We start from the raw sequence: 21,684 nt of genomic DNA, 5'->3' as shown, positions 1-21,684 counted from the left end.
TATTAAACTTCTCTTTATTGAAAGTCTATTTTCAAGCAAAGATAATCACTTCTTATGTGTGAAATGTACATTTGTTCTTATAGCCTCAGATGTTATTTTCTTTCCAAATGCTTATCCCACAACCCCATTATGATTCTCCTTACTCTTTGCTATATTTATTACAAACTGTTTCACTCACAGCTAGGTAGTCTTTTCTTGATGATCTGAATAGAAATTAAGCACAGTGAAAGGAAAGAAGCTGATTGTAAGATTTGGTTGCAGTACTGGGAACAGATCCTCAAATAGTAGATTGGGCATAGTGTAGAAAGTAGGTGCATTTTTGAATTTTAATAACTTAATCTCTAAAATTTTCAGTCCTGTGTTTGGTATTTATCCAGTGCTGATCAAAATAAGTTGAATTATCAGTAATTTGAAGATACTTATTTATTATTATAGGCAGTATTGTGTAATGAATAGAAAACTATCGTCAGAGCCAGGAAAATGAGTTCAAATCCTATCTTTGACCTATGGCAAATAAATCACTTCATTTATTAGTACTGTAGGCAACTTTTAAGACTTTAAATTGCAAAGAAAGAAGTGGTGTATGTTTGTAGAGGAAATTTCCTTATATGGGACTTTGTACAGGTCTAGTCTGTTTTTTCATTATATTCATGATGTTTTGATTATTGGCAATAATTTCCAAAGTTTGGTGACTTTGCAAAGTAAATGCAAATAGAAATCTTATAAGTTGGACTAAGAAACTGAAAACATCATGTGTGTGTAATTATTCTTTTCCCAACTAGTTAATGAAAACATTTAACAATGTTATGAAAATAATAATCATGTATATTTTTATTCACATAGATATTCCGGATCAAGTTATAAGAGTTTTTAAAGCAGATCAACAAAGCTGTTATATTATCATCAGTAAGGACACCACAGCCAAAGAAGTCGTTTCCCATGTAGTGCATGAATTCAGTTTGACGGGAGCCCCAGAGACCTATTCTCTCTGTGAGGTTTCTGTTAGTTCAGAAGGTGTTATAAAGCAGAGAAGACTTCCAGATCAGTTTTCTAAATTAGCAGACCGAATTCAACTAAATGGAAGGTAAATATAGGCATGCTTATTAGCGGGTATGATCTTGAAAGTTAAAGCACTTATAATAAAATATAATGCTTTCAATTTTGCATTAGAAATGAAAGAGAATTATTGTTTTGAGTTTATCCAAAATTCAAATTGAATTCTCTGTGCCTAATTTTAGATTTCTTTTTGAAAAAGGATAAGTATTTGCTTACTTTTAAAAATATAATTTGTAGTAGTTGTCTGGTTAAAGAATTGTAGACACTGTTAGTATTAGAGCAAGTTAATGCTCAAAGGGAAATGTGAAGCTCAACTTGGATATGTTTTTTGGCACCTGTTCTGGAAGTCCTTTTTTCTGTGTAGAGACTTTATGCAGAACCCTTATTCATCCTTCATTTGAAGAGGATCACACATCACAAGGGTGATGTCTTGATTTAAAGGTGAATTGGATTTGATGAAGTAGAACTATACAAAGTCATCAGACTCGCAATTAAAGGAATTTACTTTGATGTGCATAGGGACCTTAAAAAAAAAAATCTTTATTTTCAAAATATACGCAAAGATACCTTTCAGCACTCACCCCTGCAAAATCTTGTGTTCCATTTTTTTCTCCCTCCTTTCCCCTCACCTTCTCGCCTAGACAGCAAATAATTCAACATATGTTAAACATGCAGTTCTTCTATACATATTTCCACAATTATCATGTTGCACACACACAAAAAAAAAAGATCAAAAAGGAAAAAAAAAAAGAGAAAACAAACAAACAAAAAAAGGTAAAAATAGTATGTGGTGATCCACATTCAGTCCCCATAGTCCTCTTTCTGAATGTTGATGCCTTTTTCCATCACAAGTTTATTGGAATTGACTTGAATCACCTCTTCGCTGAAAAAAACCAAGGGACTTTCTTTTTATCAATGGATTATACTTATGGTATATTTGTAGTAATAGAAGCTCTGAGTCACAATATGAGTGTTTCAGTCATTTTATTTATATAACTTCTAATTCCTTTCCAAAATGGATGTATTGATTCCCAGCTACACTAACGATGCACTAGCGTACCTGTCTTCCCATAACCTTAATTATCTTTCCTTCCCCTCTTTTTTTTTTTTGCAAAATTATGCAGTAAAACTTCAGAGTGATTTTGATTTGCCTTTCTTTTAGCATTAGCGTTTAGAATTCTTCCACATGACTGTTTTTAGCTTATGATTCTTCTGTTGAGAATTGTTTATTGAATATTTATTCATGAACTATTCAGTTTTTTGGTTAGAAAAATAGCCACTCTATTAAATTGATGACCATCAGTATTTTAACTAATTGAATTTTTGTCAGTAGATTGTCAGTATTGGTGCATATCTAAGGTCAAATGAGAGTGGACATATAAACTATACAAAACATATATTGCAAACATAAAAATAATCACTTATCAATGAGCTGTATGATCTTCTCAAATATTGATTCATCATTTTATTTGCAAATATGCATTCTAATAGATATTTTGGAGAAAAATGTTATAAACTGACCAGATTAATAGACTGAATAAATGATTAAATATGTAAGATGAAATATGTATTATTATGTGTGTGTATCTCTATTTATATATCTATATCTGTATTTGCTTTGTTTAATTTTTCTCCCTTTCTCCTTCCCTCCCTTCCCCATGTGTCTTTTTTTAAAGATACTATCTGAAAAACAACATGGAAACAGAGACCTTGTGCTCAGATGAAGATGCTCAGGAATTACTTAGAGAAAGTCAAATAACCTTACTGCAACTTAGTACCATTGAAGTAGCAACCCAACTGTCAATGAGAGACTTTGAATTATTTCGAAATATTGAACCTACTGAATACATCGATGATCTTTTTAAGTTAAACTCCAAAACTGGGAATACTCACTTGAAAGAATTTGAGGCCATTATAAACCAAGAAACATTCTGGGTTGCAACAGAAATTTTGACAGAATCAAATCAGCTCAAAAGAATGAAAATGATTAAGCATTTTATTAAAATTGCTCTTCACTGTCGAGAATGCAAGAACTTTAATTCCATGTTTGCAGTAATAAGGTAATTTTTAAAAGATTATGTATTAATATACAGCTCTGAGTAATATTAATAGTAAGGCTGAAGTTACGCTTTAGAGTTCTGACACTTGTTCAAAGGAAACTGCCAAAGTATGCAGTAAAACTTCAGGATTATTTTGATTTGCATTTCTTTTAGTAATAATTTTTGGAAATTTTTTCAGATAGTTGTTATTAGCTTGTAATTCTTTTGAGAATATTTAGTGATGCATGAATTATCAGATATCAAATGTTATTAATTTTTCACTATTTTACTTACTGCCATAGTTTCTAAGCCTTTTAAAATTATCCCCAAATTTCTGTCTCCAAGACTGTGCTCCAGGTCCATGTATCTAACAATCTGCAGTACTTCTCTACTTCCATTTAGTTGAATTCGGTCTGCTAATTTGGAAAACTGATCTGGAAGTCTTCTCTGCTTTATAATACCTTCTGAACTAACAGAAACCTCATAGAGAGAATAGGTCTCTGGGGCTCAACTCAACATGTCTAAAATTAAATTCATTGCATTTTCTTTTAAGTCTGTCTATATTTGACTTTACTATTTCTATAGTCTTATCATTTATCCAGTCTCCCATATTCATGAGTTTTATTCTTGCTTATCCCATATTTTTCATATTCATTTAGTTACCAAATCTTGTCAGTTCTACCCCTGCTATATTTCCTACATCTATTTCCTTTTCTATTTCTTCTGCCACTGTCCAGTCATAGGCATTCATTATTACCTACTTAAGTCATTTCAATATTTTTTCTATAGGTTTTCCTGCATCCATCCTTTCTGTTCTAGCTCATCATATACATTGATTCTAGAATAATCTTTCTTTTGTATTGATCTTTGTCGTTTTTTACTCTAAAATCTACTTTGACTTGTTATTACCCACTAAGTAAAGTCCAACCTCATTTGCCTAGCTTTAAGATCTTCCAGAATATTTTCTGTCACATCTTTATCTTTCCAGGAAATGTACTCCTGAGAATATTTTGGTGATGCAAAATACAATCCATTAATATGAAGCAGACACTTAAGAAAAGAATACATTTTGGGGGTGGGGGGTAGGAATAGCTAAGTGGTGTAGAGGGTGGTACCTGGGCTTGGAGTCAGGAATACTTTATCTTTGTGATCCTGAAAAATCACTTCACCTAAGGAAGCTTTAAGTTTTCTCATCTGTTAAAATGAGGGTAATAACTCCTACCTCACAAAGTTGTTGTGAACAAATAATATGTAAAGTGCTTTGCAAATGTAAATTGTTGTATAAGTGCTAGCTTTTGTAAAGCCTAGAGCATCTTGAGTAATGTTTATTTTTAGGCTTTTAAAAAATGTTATAGGTCCAACTTTAAAAAGGGATGGATAAAATCACTTTATCTGTGATTTTATTGAAATAGGGAAGTTATAGATGAGGAAATTCTGACTAGTAAGATATTTGAGGTCAAATTTGAAATCAGGAAGATAAGTCTTCCTGATTCCAGGCCTAGCACTGTATCCTAATTGCTCTTTTGTTTCTTGATTTTACAAATGAAGAAACTATTGAATTCAAAAAGATGAACTGTCTTACTCTTGGTCATTTTGAATGATGTGAACAGTTAGTTTGAGGAAGGTGAAGTATTTTCAGACATGACTCTAATGTACAAACAAAAGCCTTTTTTTTCCTTCTGTTTGTTATTCAGTCATTTTCAGTCATGCCCAACTCTTCATGATTTTATTTGAGGTTTTCTTGGCAAGGATATTGGATGAGTTTGCCATTTTCCTTTTTCAATATATTTTATAGATGAGGAAGCTGAAGCTTATTTATTACATTTTGTTATTACTGTTCAAATGATAAAGCTTATTTGCAGTTTGGAGACCTACCAGATCAGCCAGTCACAATGTATCTCTAAAACATATCTAAGTTATATTAAATATAGTTAATATGGAGCAGTATAAACATGCTCTTTTCCCTAGGGAGTGCACAGTCTTATTAGAGAGCTGGACATAGCTATAATGACAGATAATTAACTTGTTAAAATATGGACATTACTGTCAGGCCAGAACATAATGGAATATTTTGCAAGTATTTTAATCAGCTTTTCCTTCAATAGAGTTTATTATTTATACATTTATTTATTATATATTAATATGTAAGATGTGAATACCATTTTGTATTAATATGAAATATTTGTACAGTATTTTGTACAGATTTATGTTTTATGTAGCGTTTACATTTTGAAGAAATGTGATGTGTATATATGACACAGTATAAATGACTTTTTCTAGGATCACATAAGTATTTATTTTATTTTATTTTTTAAATTTTATTTAATAATTACTTTATATTTACAGAATCCATGCCAGGGTAATTTTTTTTTTTTACAACATTATCCCTTGTACTCGTTTCTGTTCTGATTTTTCCCCTCCCTCCCTCCACCCCCTCCCCTAGATGGCAAGCAGTTTTATATATGTTAGATATGTTGCAGTATATCCTAGATACAATATATGTTTGCAGAACTGAACAGTTCTCTTGTTGCACAGGGAGAATTGGATTCAGAAGGTAAAAATAACTCGGGAAGAAAAACAAAAATGCAGATAGTTCACATTCGTTTCCCAATGTTCTTTCTTTGGGTGTAGCTGCTTTTGTCCGTCATTTATCAATTGAAACTCAGTTAGGTCTCTTTGTCAAAGAAATCCACTTCCATCAGAATATGTCCTCATACAATATCGTTGTCGAAGTGTATAATGATCTCCTGGTTCTGCTCATTTCACTTAGCATCAGTTCATGTAGGTCTCGCCAAGCCTCTCTGTATTCATCCTGCTGGTCATTTCTTACAGAACAATAATATTCCATAACATTCATATACCACAGTTTACCCAGCCATTCTCCAATTGATGGGCATCCATTCAATTTCCAGTTTCTAGCCACTACAAACAGGGCTGCCACAAACATTTTGGCACATACAGGTCCCTTTCCTTTCTTTAGTATTTCTTTGGGATATAAGCCCAATAAAAACACTGCTGGATCAAAGGATATGCACAATTTGATAACTTTTTGGGCATAATTCCAGATTGCTCTCCAGAATGGTTGGATTCGTTCACAACTCCACCAACAATGCATCAGTGTCCCCGTTTTCCTGCATCCCCTCCAACATTCATCATTTTTTCCTGTCATCTTAGCCAATCTGACAGGTGTGTAGTGGTATCTCAGAGTTGTCTTAATTTGCATTTCTCTGATCAATAATGATTTGGAACACTCTTTCATATGAGTGGTAATAGTTTCAATTTCATCCTCTGAAAATTGTCTGTTCATATCCTTTGACCATTTATCAATTGGAGAATGGCTTGATTTCTTATTAATTTGAGTCAGTTCTCTATATATTTTGGAAATGAGGCCTTTATCAGAACCTTTAACTGTGAAGATGTTTTCCCAGTTTGTTGCTTTCCTTCTAATCTTGTTTGCATTAGTTTTATTTGTACAAAGGCTTTTTAATTTGATGTAATCAAAATTTTCTATTTTGTGATCAGTAATGGTCTCTAGTTCATCTTTGGTCACAAATTTCTTTCTCCTCCACACGTCTGAGAGATAAACTATCCTATGTTTCTCTAATTTATTTATAATCTCGTTCTTTATGCCTAGGACATGGACCCATTTTGATCTTATCTTGGTATATGGTGTTAAGTGTTAAGAAATGCCTAATTTCTGCCATACTAATTTCCAATTATCCCAGCAGTTTTTATCAAATGATGAATTCTTATCCCAGAAGTTAGGGTCTTTGGGTTTGTCAAACACTAGATTGCTATAGTTGACTATTCTGTCTTGTGAACCTAACCTTTTCCACTGATCCACTAATCTATTTCTTAGCCAATACCAAATGGTTTTGGTGACTGCTGCTTTATAATATAATTTTAGATCAGGTACAGCTAGGCCACCTTCATTTGATTTTTTTTTTTCATTAATTCCCTTGAGATTCTCGACTTTTTATTGTTCCATATGAATTTTGTTGTTATTTTTTCTAAATCATTAAAATATTTTCTTGGAAGTCTGATTGGTATAGCACTAAATAAATATATTAGTTTAGGGAGTATTGTCATCTTTATTATATTCGCTCGGCTGATCCAAGAGCACTTAATATTTTTCCAATTATTTAAGTCTGATTTTATTTGTGTAGAGACTTTTTTTATAATTTTGCTCATATAGAGCAATAGACTTTCCTTTGGTAGATAGATTCCCAAATATTTTATGGTATCAACAGTTATTCTGAATGGAATTTCTCTTTGTATCTCTTGCTATTGGGTTTTGTTGGTGATGTATAAAAATGCTGAGGATTTATGGGGATTTATTTTGTGTCCAGCTACTTTGCTAAAATTATGAATTATTTCTAATAGCTTTTTAGTAGAATCTCTGGGGTTCTCTAGGTATACCATCATATCATCTGTAAAGAGTGATAGTTTGGTTTCCTCATTGTCTACTCTAATTCTTTTAATCTCTTTCTCGACTCTTATTGCTGAGGCTAGTGTTTCTAATACGATATTAAATAATAATGGTGATAGTGGGCAACCTTGCTTCACTCCAGATCTTACTGGGAAAGGTTCCAGTTTTTCCCCATTGCATATGATGCTTACTGATGGTTTTAAATATATGCTCCTGACTATTTTAAGGAAAAGTCCATTTATTCCTATGCTCTCAAGTGTTTTTATTAGGAATGGATGTTGGATTTTATCAAATGCTTTTTCTGCATCTATTGAGATGATCATATGGTTTTTGTTTGTTTGGTTATTGATATAGTCAATTATGCTAATAATTTTCCAAATATTGAACCAGCCCTGCATTCCTGGTATAAATCCTACTTGGTCATAGTGTATTATAGGATCACATAAGTATTTAAATGTCCAAGGATGGATTTAAATTCAAGTCTTCTTACTTCCAAGTCCAGGACTCTTATCTATTAATAATCTTTGTTAACCACATAGGGCAAATTGGAGAACTGAACTTAAAAGCATAGAAAGTGATCTCCATGTTTGAAGGCAAAAAGGTTAAGGAATTACTTTTTAGGGAGAGCTTAAAGATTTCTAGAAGAGGATGAATGTAGAAACAAGATTCCTTTAAGAAGTGCAAGTGACAGGACCTCAGCACAGGGAAAGAATGGGATTAGCCTTTAAGATGAGCTGGGATACATTTTTCCACTTTCTTTATTCCTTCATTCAAAGAATGGTCTATCAAGGAACTTTTTATTAAATACCTACATATTTATCACTGTTTTAGGCACTTCAGAGATAAATAGTAAGATAAGACAGTTGTTAGCATCAAAGTGTTGTATTAAAGTGATACAACATTTTTACAGACAAGATATAAATTAAATACAAATTGATTTGGTAACTGACACTTTTGGTGTCATTTCTCAATAATATACTCCACTACAGTACAGTCACTTATAATTAAACTCATAGTCCATTTCCTTTTATGCTCATTTTACTATGTTATCCCTCTGGATGTTGACATTTTGTATTTCTTCTTTTGATAGCTGTTCATGTAATTTGACCATTTAAATCTATTAGAGAATTACTCTTGGTTTTCTATGTTTTTTTTTTTTTTTTTTTTTTTTTATCAATTACCTACATGTCTTGTATCAGAGATACTTCATGTAAAAATTTTTCTTAATCAACATTTCTCTCTTTCTACATAAGTTGGTTTTGTGCAGTTTTTCAACTAAACTTGACTATATAACTAAATTGACCATTTTATCTTTATGAAATCTTCTATACCTTATTTGTTTGTTTCTTCAGACCATAAATATGAAGAGTACTTTTTTATTTTTAAAAATTTTCCATGATACTGCTTTCTCTAGGACTTGCCTTAGTATATTATAAACCATTTTTTTTATTAATCTACTTTAAATATAGCCACCTATGAAAATTATTTAGATAACTTACTTCCATCATTTCTTTAATGTGAAAACTCCTTCTACAAGTTTATATGATTCTATCCCTTTACATACCACTTGGGTCTTTTTTTTTTTTTTTTTCTTTCTGTAAATCCTAGATAAGTCTACCCAAAGTACTGAAGGCTTTCTTTACTTTAATACTTGAGAGGAATATCAGAGTAGGATTTAGGTTATCTGTTACTTGTTATTGTTACCCTTTCTACACTTATGAGATCAGTGTACATTCTTGATGTATCTCACATGATATAGATATAGTATTTTATTCCACTTATCAAGCACAAGCATTATTGATAATAGGCTACAGCCTACAGTGGGTCATCATTTGCAGTTTAGCTAAAATATATCTTAATGATACAGAATTATATTTTGAATTAAATGTTAGCACTGTGATTAAATCTTTACAATCCTATCATCATTTTTTTTTCTTCTACATTAAGGCTATAGTTGTATTGTATTAAAATTGTTGTTAAAGGAAGATACCTTGGTTATTGCTAAATCTCATCAAAATTTATCTTCTGTTTTTAAAAATACTACTTATCATTGAAATGTTTACTTTTAATAATTGTTCATTCATCCTTAACAGTGGCTTGAACCTTGCACCTGTTGCAAGACTCAGAGGTACTTGGGAGAAACTGCCAAGCAAATACGAAAAACACTTTCAAGATCTTCAAGATCTTTTTGATCCATCTAGAAACATGGCAAAGTATCGAAATATCCTTAGTAATCAAAGTATGCAACCTCCAATTATTCCACTCTTTCCTATTGTCAAGAAGGATATTACATTTCTACATGAAGGTATTTCAACCATAAAAATAATCAAATAAAACAATGTTACCAAATAATATTTTGAGAGTTCTATTTCCAGTGTTCAATAATATGGAGAAACTACATATATAAGGACCCTGGAGGTGTTCCATAATTGAAATAAATGCTGGTGTAGGTAATAGAAAAGGTTCGTTTTTAATATGTGCACGTGCAGTTTTTTCATTCTAAAATTAGATTTAAATTGCCCTCAATCTTTTAGCTTTGGAACTCACTTAAATACTAATTTGTTGTCTCGTCCAGTACAAAAAGTACAAAAAGATATGTCACTTAGAGTTTTTCTTCCATTTACTTTGTCTTATAAAATAGCTCTTAAGTGGTCCCATTGATCAAATGTGCTGTCATCAATTTTCTGAAGCATAGACTTTTCTAGTTTTAGTAATTATACTATTTAGAAACTAGATCATTTAGAAACTAAGCCTAGAATAGTGCTATGAACAGAATTTACTCCCCAAATCAGACCACCAGAGACTATGTTTACAAGGAGCCAAGCCATGGGGTTCTGAATTTCCTGTATTCTTCAGTTTTACTCTCTACTAAAGTTTTGCTACCTCTACTCCTTTATTCCAGTGGTTTGGTCTAAATTTGTTAACAGACTTGATGGTACTGATCTTAAATTTTCCAGTGCTTAATGATTTTCTTTTATTAAAAGATGATTCTTTGGAAATAACATTCAACTTTTTGATCAGAAACCTATTCAACTGTTGCTTTAGAAAGTATAGGACTGAGAGATATAAATGATTAAGAAATATACCTATAGAATGTCCTGGGTTACTGTATTGTTACTGCAATGTTGTAGCTTGATTGCTTGAAAAAACTAAAAAGAACTAATGCAAATGTTTAACTTATCTTTCAGTATTACCTTAAGCAACAAAAGAGTTGATCTCTTCATGAGATAAATAATAGGTATCAACTCTTGAAACCTAGCATGTGAAATAACTGTAAAATAAGTAAATTGATTAGTCCCTTAGGCCCCAGAAGAATACATTTTGTACTGTTAAACCTTCTGCCTAATAAGAAGTTACTGCATAGGAATAGGTTTAAGGTTTTAGAAATTTTTTGTCCTTTAAATGTTACAGAGTATACGTAACTCCCTTTGCCTTCCTAAAACTGCTTTCATTTTATAGGAAATGATTCCAAGGTAGATGGCTTAGTGAACTTTGAGAAACTAAGAATGATTGCCAAAGAAATTCGTCAAGTTGTCCGAATGACTTCTGCTAACATGGATCCTGCTGTAATGTTTCGACAAAGGTATAGAATTAAATAGAAACATTTTGTTCAGTGAATCAAGATTGAGGCACAAAGTTTAGTATAGTTTTTGTTTTAAATAGAATTATCATTAATTTTCAATTCAGATGAACTGCCATAATTTTTTTTTTAAATCATTTTTTCTTAGTTCTAAAGCTAAGCTTACTAACATTATCTGGTTTTTAACCTGGTGTGCAATGCCTTAGTCAATATTTGTTTACTTTTTTGTTTCTTCTACATTTAAAATTTTCAAACTTGGAGGTACTTTTTAAAGTTTTTGTATTATTATTCAGTATTTATTGTCACTTCTTTAGGATATTTGATGAAATTAAGGTTATTTGCTGAACAGCAGGTTTCATAATCAATATTGAGCATTTTTGACTATATATTTAACCAAGAGGTTTCATTGCATTATTTGCAAAATAAATAAAACTTTCAAAGACTTTAGAAGTATTCATCAACTAATTTACATTTACTCTTTCCAAATACCTTGCAGTGGTGCTTTTAAAAATTATTTTAAAATTTTTAATCATTTGTAATTAGTAATTTATGCATATGTTAAATTAAAGGAGCCATTGAATTTTGTTTGATAAGGCTTATATTATTAAATAGGTTAGTTAGTGTACATTTATGGCTTTTAGTCAAGGCTCCATTTCTTACTCAGGTCCTGAACATAATAACTGATTTCAAATTGGAATGGAAAGAACCAAAACCACAAAATTAAATTGGAGACAGGCATAGCCTTGTTGATTTTTTTTCTTTTGTTTTCTCCTTTTATTTTTAAAACATAGATAGCACTTTTCTGGATTTTTGTCTCATGGCTCTGCATTCTCTCTGCTTATATATATATGCCATGGAGTTTTTAAAGCAGGTGACATGATTGGCTCTCTCGTGGTTAAAAAACAGACTGCTCTGTGTATAAAGAATAATTTAGCGGGCAGCTAAATGACGTAGTGAATAGAGCATTGGCTCTGAAATCAGGAGGATCTAAGTTCAAATTCGACCTCAGACACTTAACTCTTCCTAGCTGTCACTTAATCCCCATAGTTTCACCAAAAAATAAAAATTAAAAAAAAATTCAGGAATGGACCCAACAGGGAACAGACTTAAGCAGTGCAGAAATTACTATGTGTAAGACAGTAAAGGCAGACTTAACTGAATGGTTGGTGGGGGGAGGGAAGAAGATAAAGAATGTCAAGGGTGTACTCATTGTATGCTATAAGGTCCTTCAAAAACAAAGTAAGATACTTTGATGGATAATTATTTGTGATCTTTTTGGAATTACTTTATTTGGTAGCTATATCTTTCCTGTTTTAAGTGTTAATATGTACAAAGTCCAAATGATTTTACTTGTTTAAGAAATCAAAACTTTAATTTCCTAAACCCTTTTATTTAATTTGCAATCAAAGTTTTCAAATTGTGGCTTTAAAAAACTTGATTGCATTGGACATATCTTGAGTTCATATCTAACCTCAACTGTAAAGTAAGGATAATCTACCTATTTTACAGAATTGCTTAAAGGAACAAATTGGTAATAATCTAAAGAGTGCCCAAGCACATAACAGACTCTAACTAAATGCTTATTGTCTCTCTCCCTTTGTTTTCCCCATAACCCTAAGTTTGAAAAATGTATTGAAAAACCCATTAAAAAGAATTTTTAACTTTAAAATGAAATTCTAAAGTCTGTATAGTTTCTACCCCTGTAACATGTCTCTAAATATTATGCCTGCTATGAATTATAAATGATGTACCTTAGAGCAAGAAAATGAGGTTTTTAAAGTATTATCATATTCAAATACTGTTTTTCCTAACTTTTTAAAAAACATATATTAGTGCCCAAATTTCTATATGTTAAATACTGTGTGTTTCATGTTCTCTACATGTTGTAAATCATCATTCCACCTCATCTCCCCACCCTCCTGTTCCATTAAAATCATTTCACTATTAGGAAACAAGTTTTTTTTTTCCCTGATAAAGTTTCTTCTTTGTTCCGTCTGGATAGTTTCTCTGACTCTCATCTATGATCTTTCTCCTGTGCTTTCCTATTCAAACACGTGCTTGAATGTTTATGGGTCTTGCTTACAGGAAGAAGAGGTGGAGGAGTTTGGGGTAAGTGTAGAGGTGAATGCATTTAAGATAAAAGTTATGCAACCCTTAACATATTGCATCCTTCTCATTAGTGCATGCATATAAAACAGCACGCATTGTATTAACCTTGTAATTTTGCATTTTATAAATGCCCTTTCCTTAAAGGACACAAAAGTGGTGGTAACAGAGCTCCTGTTTTACTTTTAAGTTTCTATGTTAAGCTACATCTTAAGAGCATCTTTGTTCAGAAGGTTTTTAAGTCTATATTACTATAACATATTTAATGAAAGTAGGTGAATTTCAGAGATTTCTATTTAAAGAAATGAAGAGTAATCAGAATGAAAACCTTTTGGTAAGTGCTTTTTTAAAAACCCTAAGCATGTCTTAAAGGGCATCTCACAAATCCTAACGTGCTTTTAAATGATCTATTTTAAATTGAATATTTCTTTAGTTATAAGAAATGGGAGACTCATTAATTCAGACATATGGTAGTGGGTCATAGTACTAAAAGTTAGGAGTCTGGCATATGACATAGCCAAAGTTCTTGAGTTCAATAAGATTTATTCAGTTTTCTTGTATAATTGGTTTAATAGACTTAAATGTTAGTTGACTTAGTAAAAATATTATTAAAGCCCACATTTGTAAAAATTCTCTTACATGGATAGTTGCTTTGTTTGCGAGCAAGGTTTTGTAGCAAATGATTTCTTTAGTGTGTAGAGCATTGGGTGAGGAAACTCTTAATGAAAGCCAGCAAATCACAGGATCACAGAACTAGAAAGTAGAAAGGGATTTCATCTGCCATCTAGACAACCTATCCATGAAATTCCTTTGACAAATGACATGTATTTGCTTCAAGCCTTTGCTTGAATATCTCCAAAGAAAAAGGAACCCACCACCTCTCAAAACATTTCATTCCACTTCCAGACAGCTCTAGTATATGAGAAAAACTTCTGGACATTAAACTTAAAATAGTCCCTTTGCAACTTCTACTTGTTGTTTCTGATTTTTCCCTCTGGGACCCAACGGAGCAAATCTTCATAGTGGCCCTTAGGTAACTTTATGACAATTAAAATGTCTTTCCTAAGTCATCTTCAGGTTAAAAACATGTCTTGTTCCTTTGGCTGATCATTGTATAACCTGGACTCAAGGCCCTTCACTCTCCTGATTATTTTCCTCGGCTTATTTTTTAGCTGACCGGTGTCCTTGAACCCTTATTCCTTTAACTTAACTTAGTATCTGGGTAAGATCTGATGAAGGTAGAATACAATGAAATTCTTTCAGCTCCTTATTCCTAAAAGCCATTTTGTAACCCAGCCACCTGCAGATCATATTGCTGACTCATTGAGTTTGCTATTCAGACAGTTCCCTAGGTCTTTTTCAGAACTGTTGCCTAACTGTGACTTCTCCCATTTTTTACTTAGGAAATTGACTTTTTTGTATCCAAGTGTAAGACTGACTATTATGTGTAATTAATTGCATCTTACTTAGTTTTGTCCCAATGATCTTTCATATAAGGGTTTTTTTGGATCTTGTTTCTGTTGTCATATGTTGGATACCCAATTTTGTGTCATCCACAAATTTGATGAGCATTCCATGAATTTATTTCATTTTATCCAATTCACTGATAAAAATGTTAACAGCAAAGGGCCAAAATATGGGGCTATTTCACTAGAGATCTCTTCCTAATCAGTCAATTAGCCAGCATTTATTAAGTGCTTACTATTTGCCAAGTACTAAGGATTCAAGTACAAAGATTTAAACATTACTAATTGATATTGAATCATCACTAATTAATATTGAATCATTAAAAGCTATTGCTTCTGTTGGACAATCAGCCAATTTTGAATACATCTTACTGTATTCTAATCTAGTCCATAGTGTTCTGTTTGATCCATAAGAATAATTTGAGATATATTATCAGAAGCTTTGCTAAAACTGAAATTAATTGTACCAGTGGTAGTATCTCTCTCATCTATTGGTTTGATGATCCTATCAAAAAAGGAAAATTAGATTAATAGTGTAGCATTACTTGTTCTTGATGAAGCCATATTGGATCTTTATAATCATCATTTCCCATTCTGGATGTTCACAATCCATTTTACTAAAGATTCTTTTTACATTTTCCGCGATAATAAAAGACAATCCAATTGTCCTATAGTCTACAAACTATTCTTCCTCCTCTTGCTTTCCCTTCCCTCTCCTTCCTCTCTCTTTCTCTCCCTCTCTTTCTCCTTTCCTCCCTCTCCCTCTTTCTCCCTTCATCCTTCCCTCCTTTCCTCCCCCCATCTCTTTCTCTGTCTCTTGTTATTTTCCTCCTTTCTCCTGTCCCCTCTTCCTACTCCTTTTCCCTTTCTTCCCCCATACCTTCTCCATCTCCCTCAGAAAAAAAGTCATTGCTCTTCTTTAATCTTGTACCTCTCCCATTTTCCATGGCCTTTCAAATACTATCTGGGCTATCATATCTGCTTATTCTTTCAGTATCTGATGCTATAATTCATCTAGGCCATTGTTTTAACTTCTCTTTCTCCTTTCTTTTTATCCTCCCCCCTATTTTTCCCTCTTTTCTTATCTTCCTTATCTTCCTTATTCCCTCTTCTCTTACCCCCTTTTTACCTTTCCTCCTTCTTTTTCCCTCTCCCTTCATTCCCTTTCACTTCTCATTCCATTTTTTCCTCCTTTTTCTCTCCTTTATGTTTTCTCTTCCTTATTCTCACCTCTTCTCCTTGCTTCCTTTTTTTGACCTCTTCCCCTTTCTCCTCCTCTCCACTGTCTTATTTCCCCTCCTTTTTCTTACCCTTCTTTCCTCTCCTTTCTTCCTTTCCTCCCATCTTCCTTCTTCAGATAAAATTATTGATCTAAATGTTCTCTTAATTGCCTCCCAATTATAAAATCTTATGAGTCCATGGAAGTAAAGAGGCAGAAATATTGATAAATTTTGTCTTTTTATGTTATCCATATCTGTCTCATCTGAATATACATATTGTAGAAATAGACACTCATATGCTGTCATGGTATGCAAATTAGCATATATTCAATAGTGCATATATGAGCATGTCAGTATATCAAACTGTGTATACCTATAAAGCCATATATAAAAATATTTATGTCTCTGGAGAAAGGGAGAAGAATCAGACACATGTAAGGATATTTGGATTAGTTTAGGTCTTTAGAGACTCATTTAGTACTACCATTTTCAGAAGGATTTTTTACTTTTGTAATGGCCTTCCATAGATGAATAAGGATAAGAGAAAAAGGTGAAGCTCAAACAGTTGCTAATAACATTTAAAATCCGATTCATATACCTTATAAGTGACCTCCTTAAAATGCCACTCTGCTTTTTCTAAGCTGAGGCCTTAGCTTAATTTTAAGAAGGCTTTCTATACTGTTTCTAGAATCTGCTTGTTCTTTGATAAGCTTTTTTTTCTTTCTGTTGCCCTATCCACACTGGCCCCTTACCATTGACTCAACATACCTATCATGTTTGGCATGCCTTTATATGTTTTTCCTATGTTGTGTTTTGTCCTTTCTGACTTTCCTTGCAAAGATTAGAGTTAATTGTATTAGAGTTCTGCCAAGAACATTGTTCTGACCATAATTTTTTGCCAGTTATCTGTTACATATGAATAGTTCATATTCTTGATCCATTTCTTATTTATGCCATTGAAGCGTTCTATTAAAAGTATATTTGTCAACATTGTTACTATCTTTTGAACATCAATATATTTTCCTAAATTGTCTTTACAAACATAAGGACTTGATTTGAAATTTTCTTTTTGTTAGCAGGAAGAGTTTTCTGTTATCTTTGTGTAATGAAACTTTTAAGGAATAAAGAAATCGTCAGGAGATAATTGATTTTTCCATTAGTGTAAATATGCAAGTTTTGATGGTTGCTAAAATTTATTCTGTGTGGCCACTATTCAGTTGCCCGTGCAATGCAAATTCTTTTGGAATAAATAATTGAATCCAAAAGTTAACCATTTTACAATGGGCATTAAAATAGCAAGAACAAGCTTCATAGACATTGAAATTTAACTTTCTTCCTAAATTGTTGTAGGAGGCATTATAGGCAAGAATTTCAAAGGGAGAATTACAGTGAATAAGTAAGCTGCTCCACTTTTTGTTGCCATTTTTACTACTACTACTATTACTACTACTGTTTTTTCTCTCCTAGGACTATTCTGCCTCATATGATATCAGAAAAATTAAGATAGGTTAAGATAGGTAGAGGGCAGGATGAGAGTGTGGGGCAGGAGGATGGTCATGTTATTAGAAATTTTTTTGTAGCCAAAACTCTCCCTCTGCTTCTGGGGACCACTGTACTTTGTATTTAACCCTTACTTAGCATTAATGGGTCCCATATAAATATTGTTATATGTAAATACACACACACACACACACACACACACACACACACACACACCCCATATGTGAATACTGTATTAGCAATTACATTGATTTTTTACATGCCATAGCCTTCCCTAAGCGGGAGGGGTGGGGGAGAGAACTTGTATATATTGTGATTATGGATTTAGAATTAGAAGGTACTTAAAGGTCATTATTTTACAGATGAGGTAACTGAGGCTGAAAGTGGTTCATTGTTTTGCCCCCAGTTGTACAGCTAGTATCTGGATCAGGATTTAAATTCAATCCTTACTCTACCTGACCCTACATACATGACTATGGTGAGTGAGGACAGGAGCAGATTCAGTCTAATCTTCTAGATTTAGAAGTCTGGGGTAGGGCTTAGGGAGAAGGTAGCTGAAATGGCCTTTCCTGCTTCCTTTTAGCACCTATGTCAAAGTCATAGGATAGACACGGAAACACATTAGGTCATTCATAGCTAGTTTTTAACCTCATTTTTTTGAATCCTGCATTTTTGCTATAACTTTTTTTCAAAATTCAGGACAATCCAGCCATTTAAAGAAATTTGTTGTTTTATTAATGTTTTTCACCCTTTAACTCATTAGTATCAGCATGCAATAGCATTAACTGAAGGGATTGAATTAACTTGCCAGCAGTTTAAAGTTCATTGAAAAGAATTTTTTTACCTGTTATCTTTCTATAGGTCATTGAGTCAGGGTAGCACAAATTCAAACATGCTGGATGTTCAGGGAGGAGCACACAAAAAACGAGCCCGCCGAAGCTCACTGCTGAATGCCAAGAAGTTGTATGAGGATGCTCAGATGGCCAGGAAAGTGAAGCAGTATCTCGCCAACCTTAATGTGGAAACCAATGAGGAAAAATTCCAGATGATGTCTCTGCAATGGGAGCCTGCATATAGTACTTGTGAGTAGCAGGGCATGCCTCATATGTTTCTGTAGCAACAGAACAAAAGGAAGAACCAATTTTTACTTCCCCGACTTGAACACTAAGACTACTATTCCATGTAAACTATACCAAGATAATTTATTTTTGAAGTACTCTGAAAAGTACTAAAAGGACCTTGGTAGTGATTGAAAAGACTTTGTGAACTAAATTTTAGAGTTAAAAGGGAAAAATGAGCATTAAAAAAATTATTTTTCTCTGTTAGGTCATTATTTTCCTCTTATTCCATACAACTTGATGAATGACTTTTTTTTTTAAACATGTATAATCATTTTAAACATATTTTCATATTAGTCATGTTGTAAAAGAAAAAAAGAAAATCAAAACAAATGGGAAAAACCACAAGAAATAAAAAACAAAAAAAATTGTTTTTTAAAACTATGGAGAAAATGCAGATTGAAGCATATCATTTTAAAGAGGAATACAGCACATAAAAGAAAACATAAAAAGGTATAGGGGTTAAGTAAGGGAAGACACCTTGTATTTTGTATCAATGAGAAGTCCAGAGTAACGAAATACTAGATGGGAAATAAAAAGATGACTGGCCTGGACAACTACCTTAAAAGATGATTTTGGGAGGATCCATCCCCTCTCCCAATTAGAAGGAGGGGTCCTAGGGCAGAGGTTACTGATGAACTGTGAGTTCCATGGCTGAAGTTGTCTTCCAAGGAAAAAGAAAAATGAGACATAAAAAATATGTACAGAGTACTTGCTAAACAAAAAAAAAAAGAAAAAGACATATGTTCCAGATAACTTTTTCCTAATATTTGAACAAATTGAATTACATTTGTTAACAGAATCCAGCACAAAAAGGAAACGGCCTTTGCCATGATATGGTGGTAGGTCCCTGCACTTGAAGTCAGAAAGACTTATATTTAAAATGCTGCTTCAGATACAATTAGCTATATAATCCTGGCTAAGTCACTTTTGTTACAGTTAGTCTTTTGTTTTTCTCATAAATAAAATCTCAAGACAGATAAGAATAAAATATGGATATGACAAAAGTTAATCAGTATTGAGAAAGAAAAAAAAGAGCCTTGATTTAAACCGAAAATATAATATTGACAATTAAAATTTTCCAAAATTAAGATTAAAAGAAAGGACCACTTTGGGTTCAGTGACAACTCTTTTGGAAATTTCCCTGATCTATATCTTTCTAATTCATAGCATCAGTAATGTCTACCATAGCCTTTATCAATAAACAGTTGAATTAACGTCAGCAGATAAAGCAAAACATTCCAAGATGAATTGTCTTTTATAGCAGAAAAATAGTTCTGTTGAGGAACTAGTATTTTGAGTTTTTTTGCTTTGGGAGGGTTTGTTGTTGTTGTTGTATAGGGGAGATTTTAATAATTTTTTTTGAAAAACATAAGGAAATAATTCTTAAAGATCATAACATCTGCCGTCAAGTTTGTCATGTGACTAAATAGGCAGAGTTTTGAGGAATAAGCTTACTATATTAGTAAGGCTTTATAAGTAAGGTTTTTATAGCCTACAGCAACAGCTTGCAGACTTTAAAAACAAGCAAACAAAAAGTTCCAAAAGTCCTGGAGCAAAGAGAATAGCAGAAATGTCTTCCTCTTTCTTTATTTTTTTCAAATGTTTTGATTTTATTTTGATTTTGATTTATTTAATATTTTCTCTCAGTTAAATTTAAAACAGTTTTTTTACATTTGTTTTAAAATTTTTGAGTTCTAGGTTCTCCCCATCCACAGTTAAGAAACCACATGTAAGTCATGTAAAACATTTTCATAAAAGTCTTCTTATGTATTCAGATACAGTTTCTTCTCAGTATGCAGAGTATTTTTCATCATACGTCTTTCATAGTGGTCATGGATCATTCATTGTAGTGCTGGGAATAGCAGAATTGTTTATAGATGATCATCCCAGAACATTTCTATTACTTTGCATACAGTATAATTCACTTGAGTTCATGGAGGACTTTCCAGGTTTATTTTTTTTTTTCCCTGAGAATATCCTGCTCACCATTTCCCATAAAACAATAATAGTCCTTTACAGTTATATACCACAATTCATTTAGCCATTCCCTCAGTTTCCAAGTTTTGCCCTGAGAAGAAAGCTGCTACAAATATTTTTGTACATACAGGTCATGTCATTTCCTTTTTTTTTTTTCCTGAATCTCTTTTGATATTCATGCCTAGTAGTGATGCTATCTTCCTCTTCTTTAAAAAAAAATTTCCTTGATGGTTTTTGTCTTGAGGGAAATCCTTTTTTTTTTGCCTCTCTTTGTATTCCCAGCACTTAGTACAGTTTTGATAGATTTGTTGTTGTTCAGTCATTTTCAATCATGTCCAACTCCTCATGACCCCATTTGGGCTTTTCTTATAAAAGATACTGGAAGAGTTTGCCATTTCCTTCTCCAGTTGATGAGGAAACTGAGGCAAATAAAGTCACACAGAGCTAGTAAGTGTTTGAGGCTGGACTTGAACTCAGGAAAATGTCTTCCTGACTTCAGGCCTAGCACTCTATCCACTGTGCCCTCCAGTGCCCACTTGGCACATAAGAACTGGAATTTATTGATTTTATACCACAATCACTTCCCAGGACTATCTCTCAATTCTTCCCTTCTTCCCCCACCCCCCCCCCCCCACCCCCACCCAGTACTTTACCTTACCTCATGGAGCCACCCTTTTTAACAAAGGAAAAACCATCATATGTTTCCATCTGAAAGTTCTTACCTTTATTCTACTGCCTCTTTATTGAGAGGAGAAAATTGTAAGTATTTACTTTTTAACCAGTATTGGTTATTGCATTTAATCTGAATTTTTGTATCTTTTAGTGTTCTTTTCATTTAAAATTATTGTGGTCATTTTGCATACTTTTTTGATTCTGGCTTCTCGCTTTGTCTCAAGTTTTCCCATGCTCTGAATTTATCATAAGTCATAAAATTATATTCATATGCCATAATTTGTTAAAACATTCTTCAGGGGATGGATTTTCAATTTTCTTCAGTTTTTTACCATTATTAAAAACCAGTATGTAGACTTTGAAAACAATTTGTCACTTAACATCCAGCATAATTCTTATAATCCATATTTTATGTATCATTGAGTAATTCATCAATGCTGTTGGTTTAGCATTTGAAAGAAGGTAAAAAAAAGGAAGATTGGATTATTCTGAAGTTGAATCTTTATTACTGGAATTAT

The 21,684-nt window shown here is 32.6% G+C and overlaps 1 protein-coding gene across 4 annotated transcripts in view; it reads left to right on the top strand.

Moving 5' to 3' along the window:
* The window catches only part of RAPGEF6 (Rap guanine nucleotide exchange factor 6), a 240,557-nt gene that overhangs the window by 188,642 nt on the left and 30,231 nt on the right, over nt 1–21,684 (top strand). For 2 of the 4 annotated variants that reach the window (XM_051978209.1, XM_051978208.1), the window contains 6 exons: nt 844–1,084; nt 2,733–3,116; nt 9,618–9,829; nt 10,984–11,107; nt 13,190–13,213; nt 18,258–18,478. In XM_051978209.1, the coding sequence (XP_051834169.1) occupies nt 844–1,084; nt 2,733–3,116; nt 9,618–9,829; nt 10,984–11,107; nt 13,190–13,213; nt 18,258–18,478 (1,206 nt within the window). The remainder of the gene's footprint in view (nt 1–843; nt 1,085–2,732; nt 3,117–9,617; nt 9,830–10,983; nt 11,108–13,189; nt 13,214–18,257; nt 18,479–21,684) is intronic. The other 2 variants (XM_051978211.1, XM_051978210.1) reach the window with 1 other exon arrangement.

This window comes from Antechinus flavipes, chromosome 2 (genome assembly GCF_016432865.1).
Source record: "Antechinus flavipes isolate AdamAnt ecotype Samford, QLD, Australia chromosome 2, AdamAnt_v2, whole genome shotgun sequence".
Taxonomy (NCBI): Eukaryota; Metazoa; Chordata; class Mammalia; order Dasyuromorphia; family Dasyuridae; genus Antechinus; species Antechinus flavipes.
Note: the sequence above shows the minus strand (reverse complement) of the source record. Positions and strands in the feature narration are given on the sequence as shown.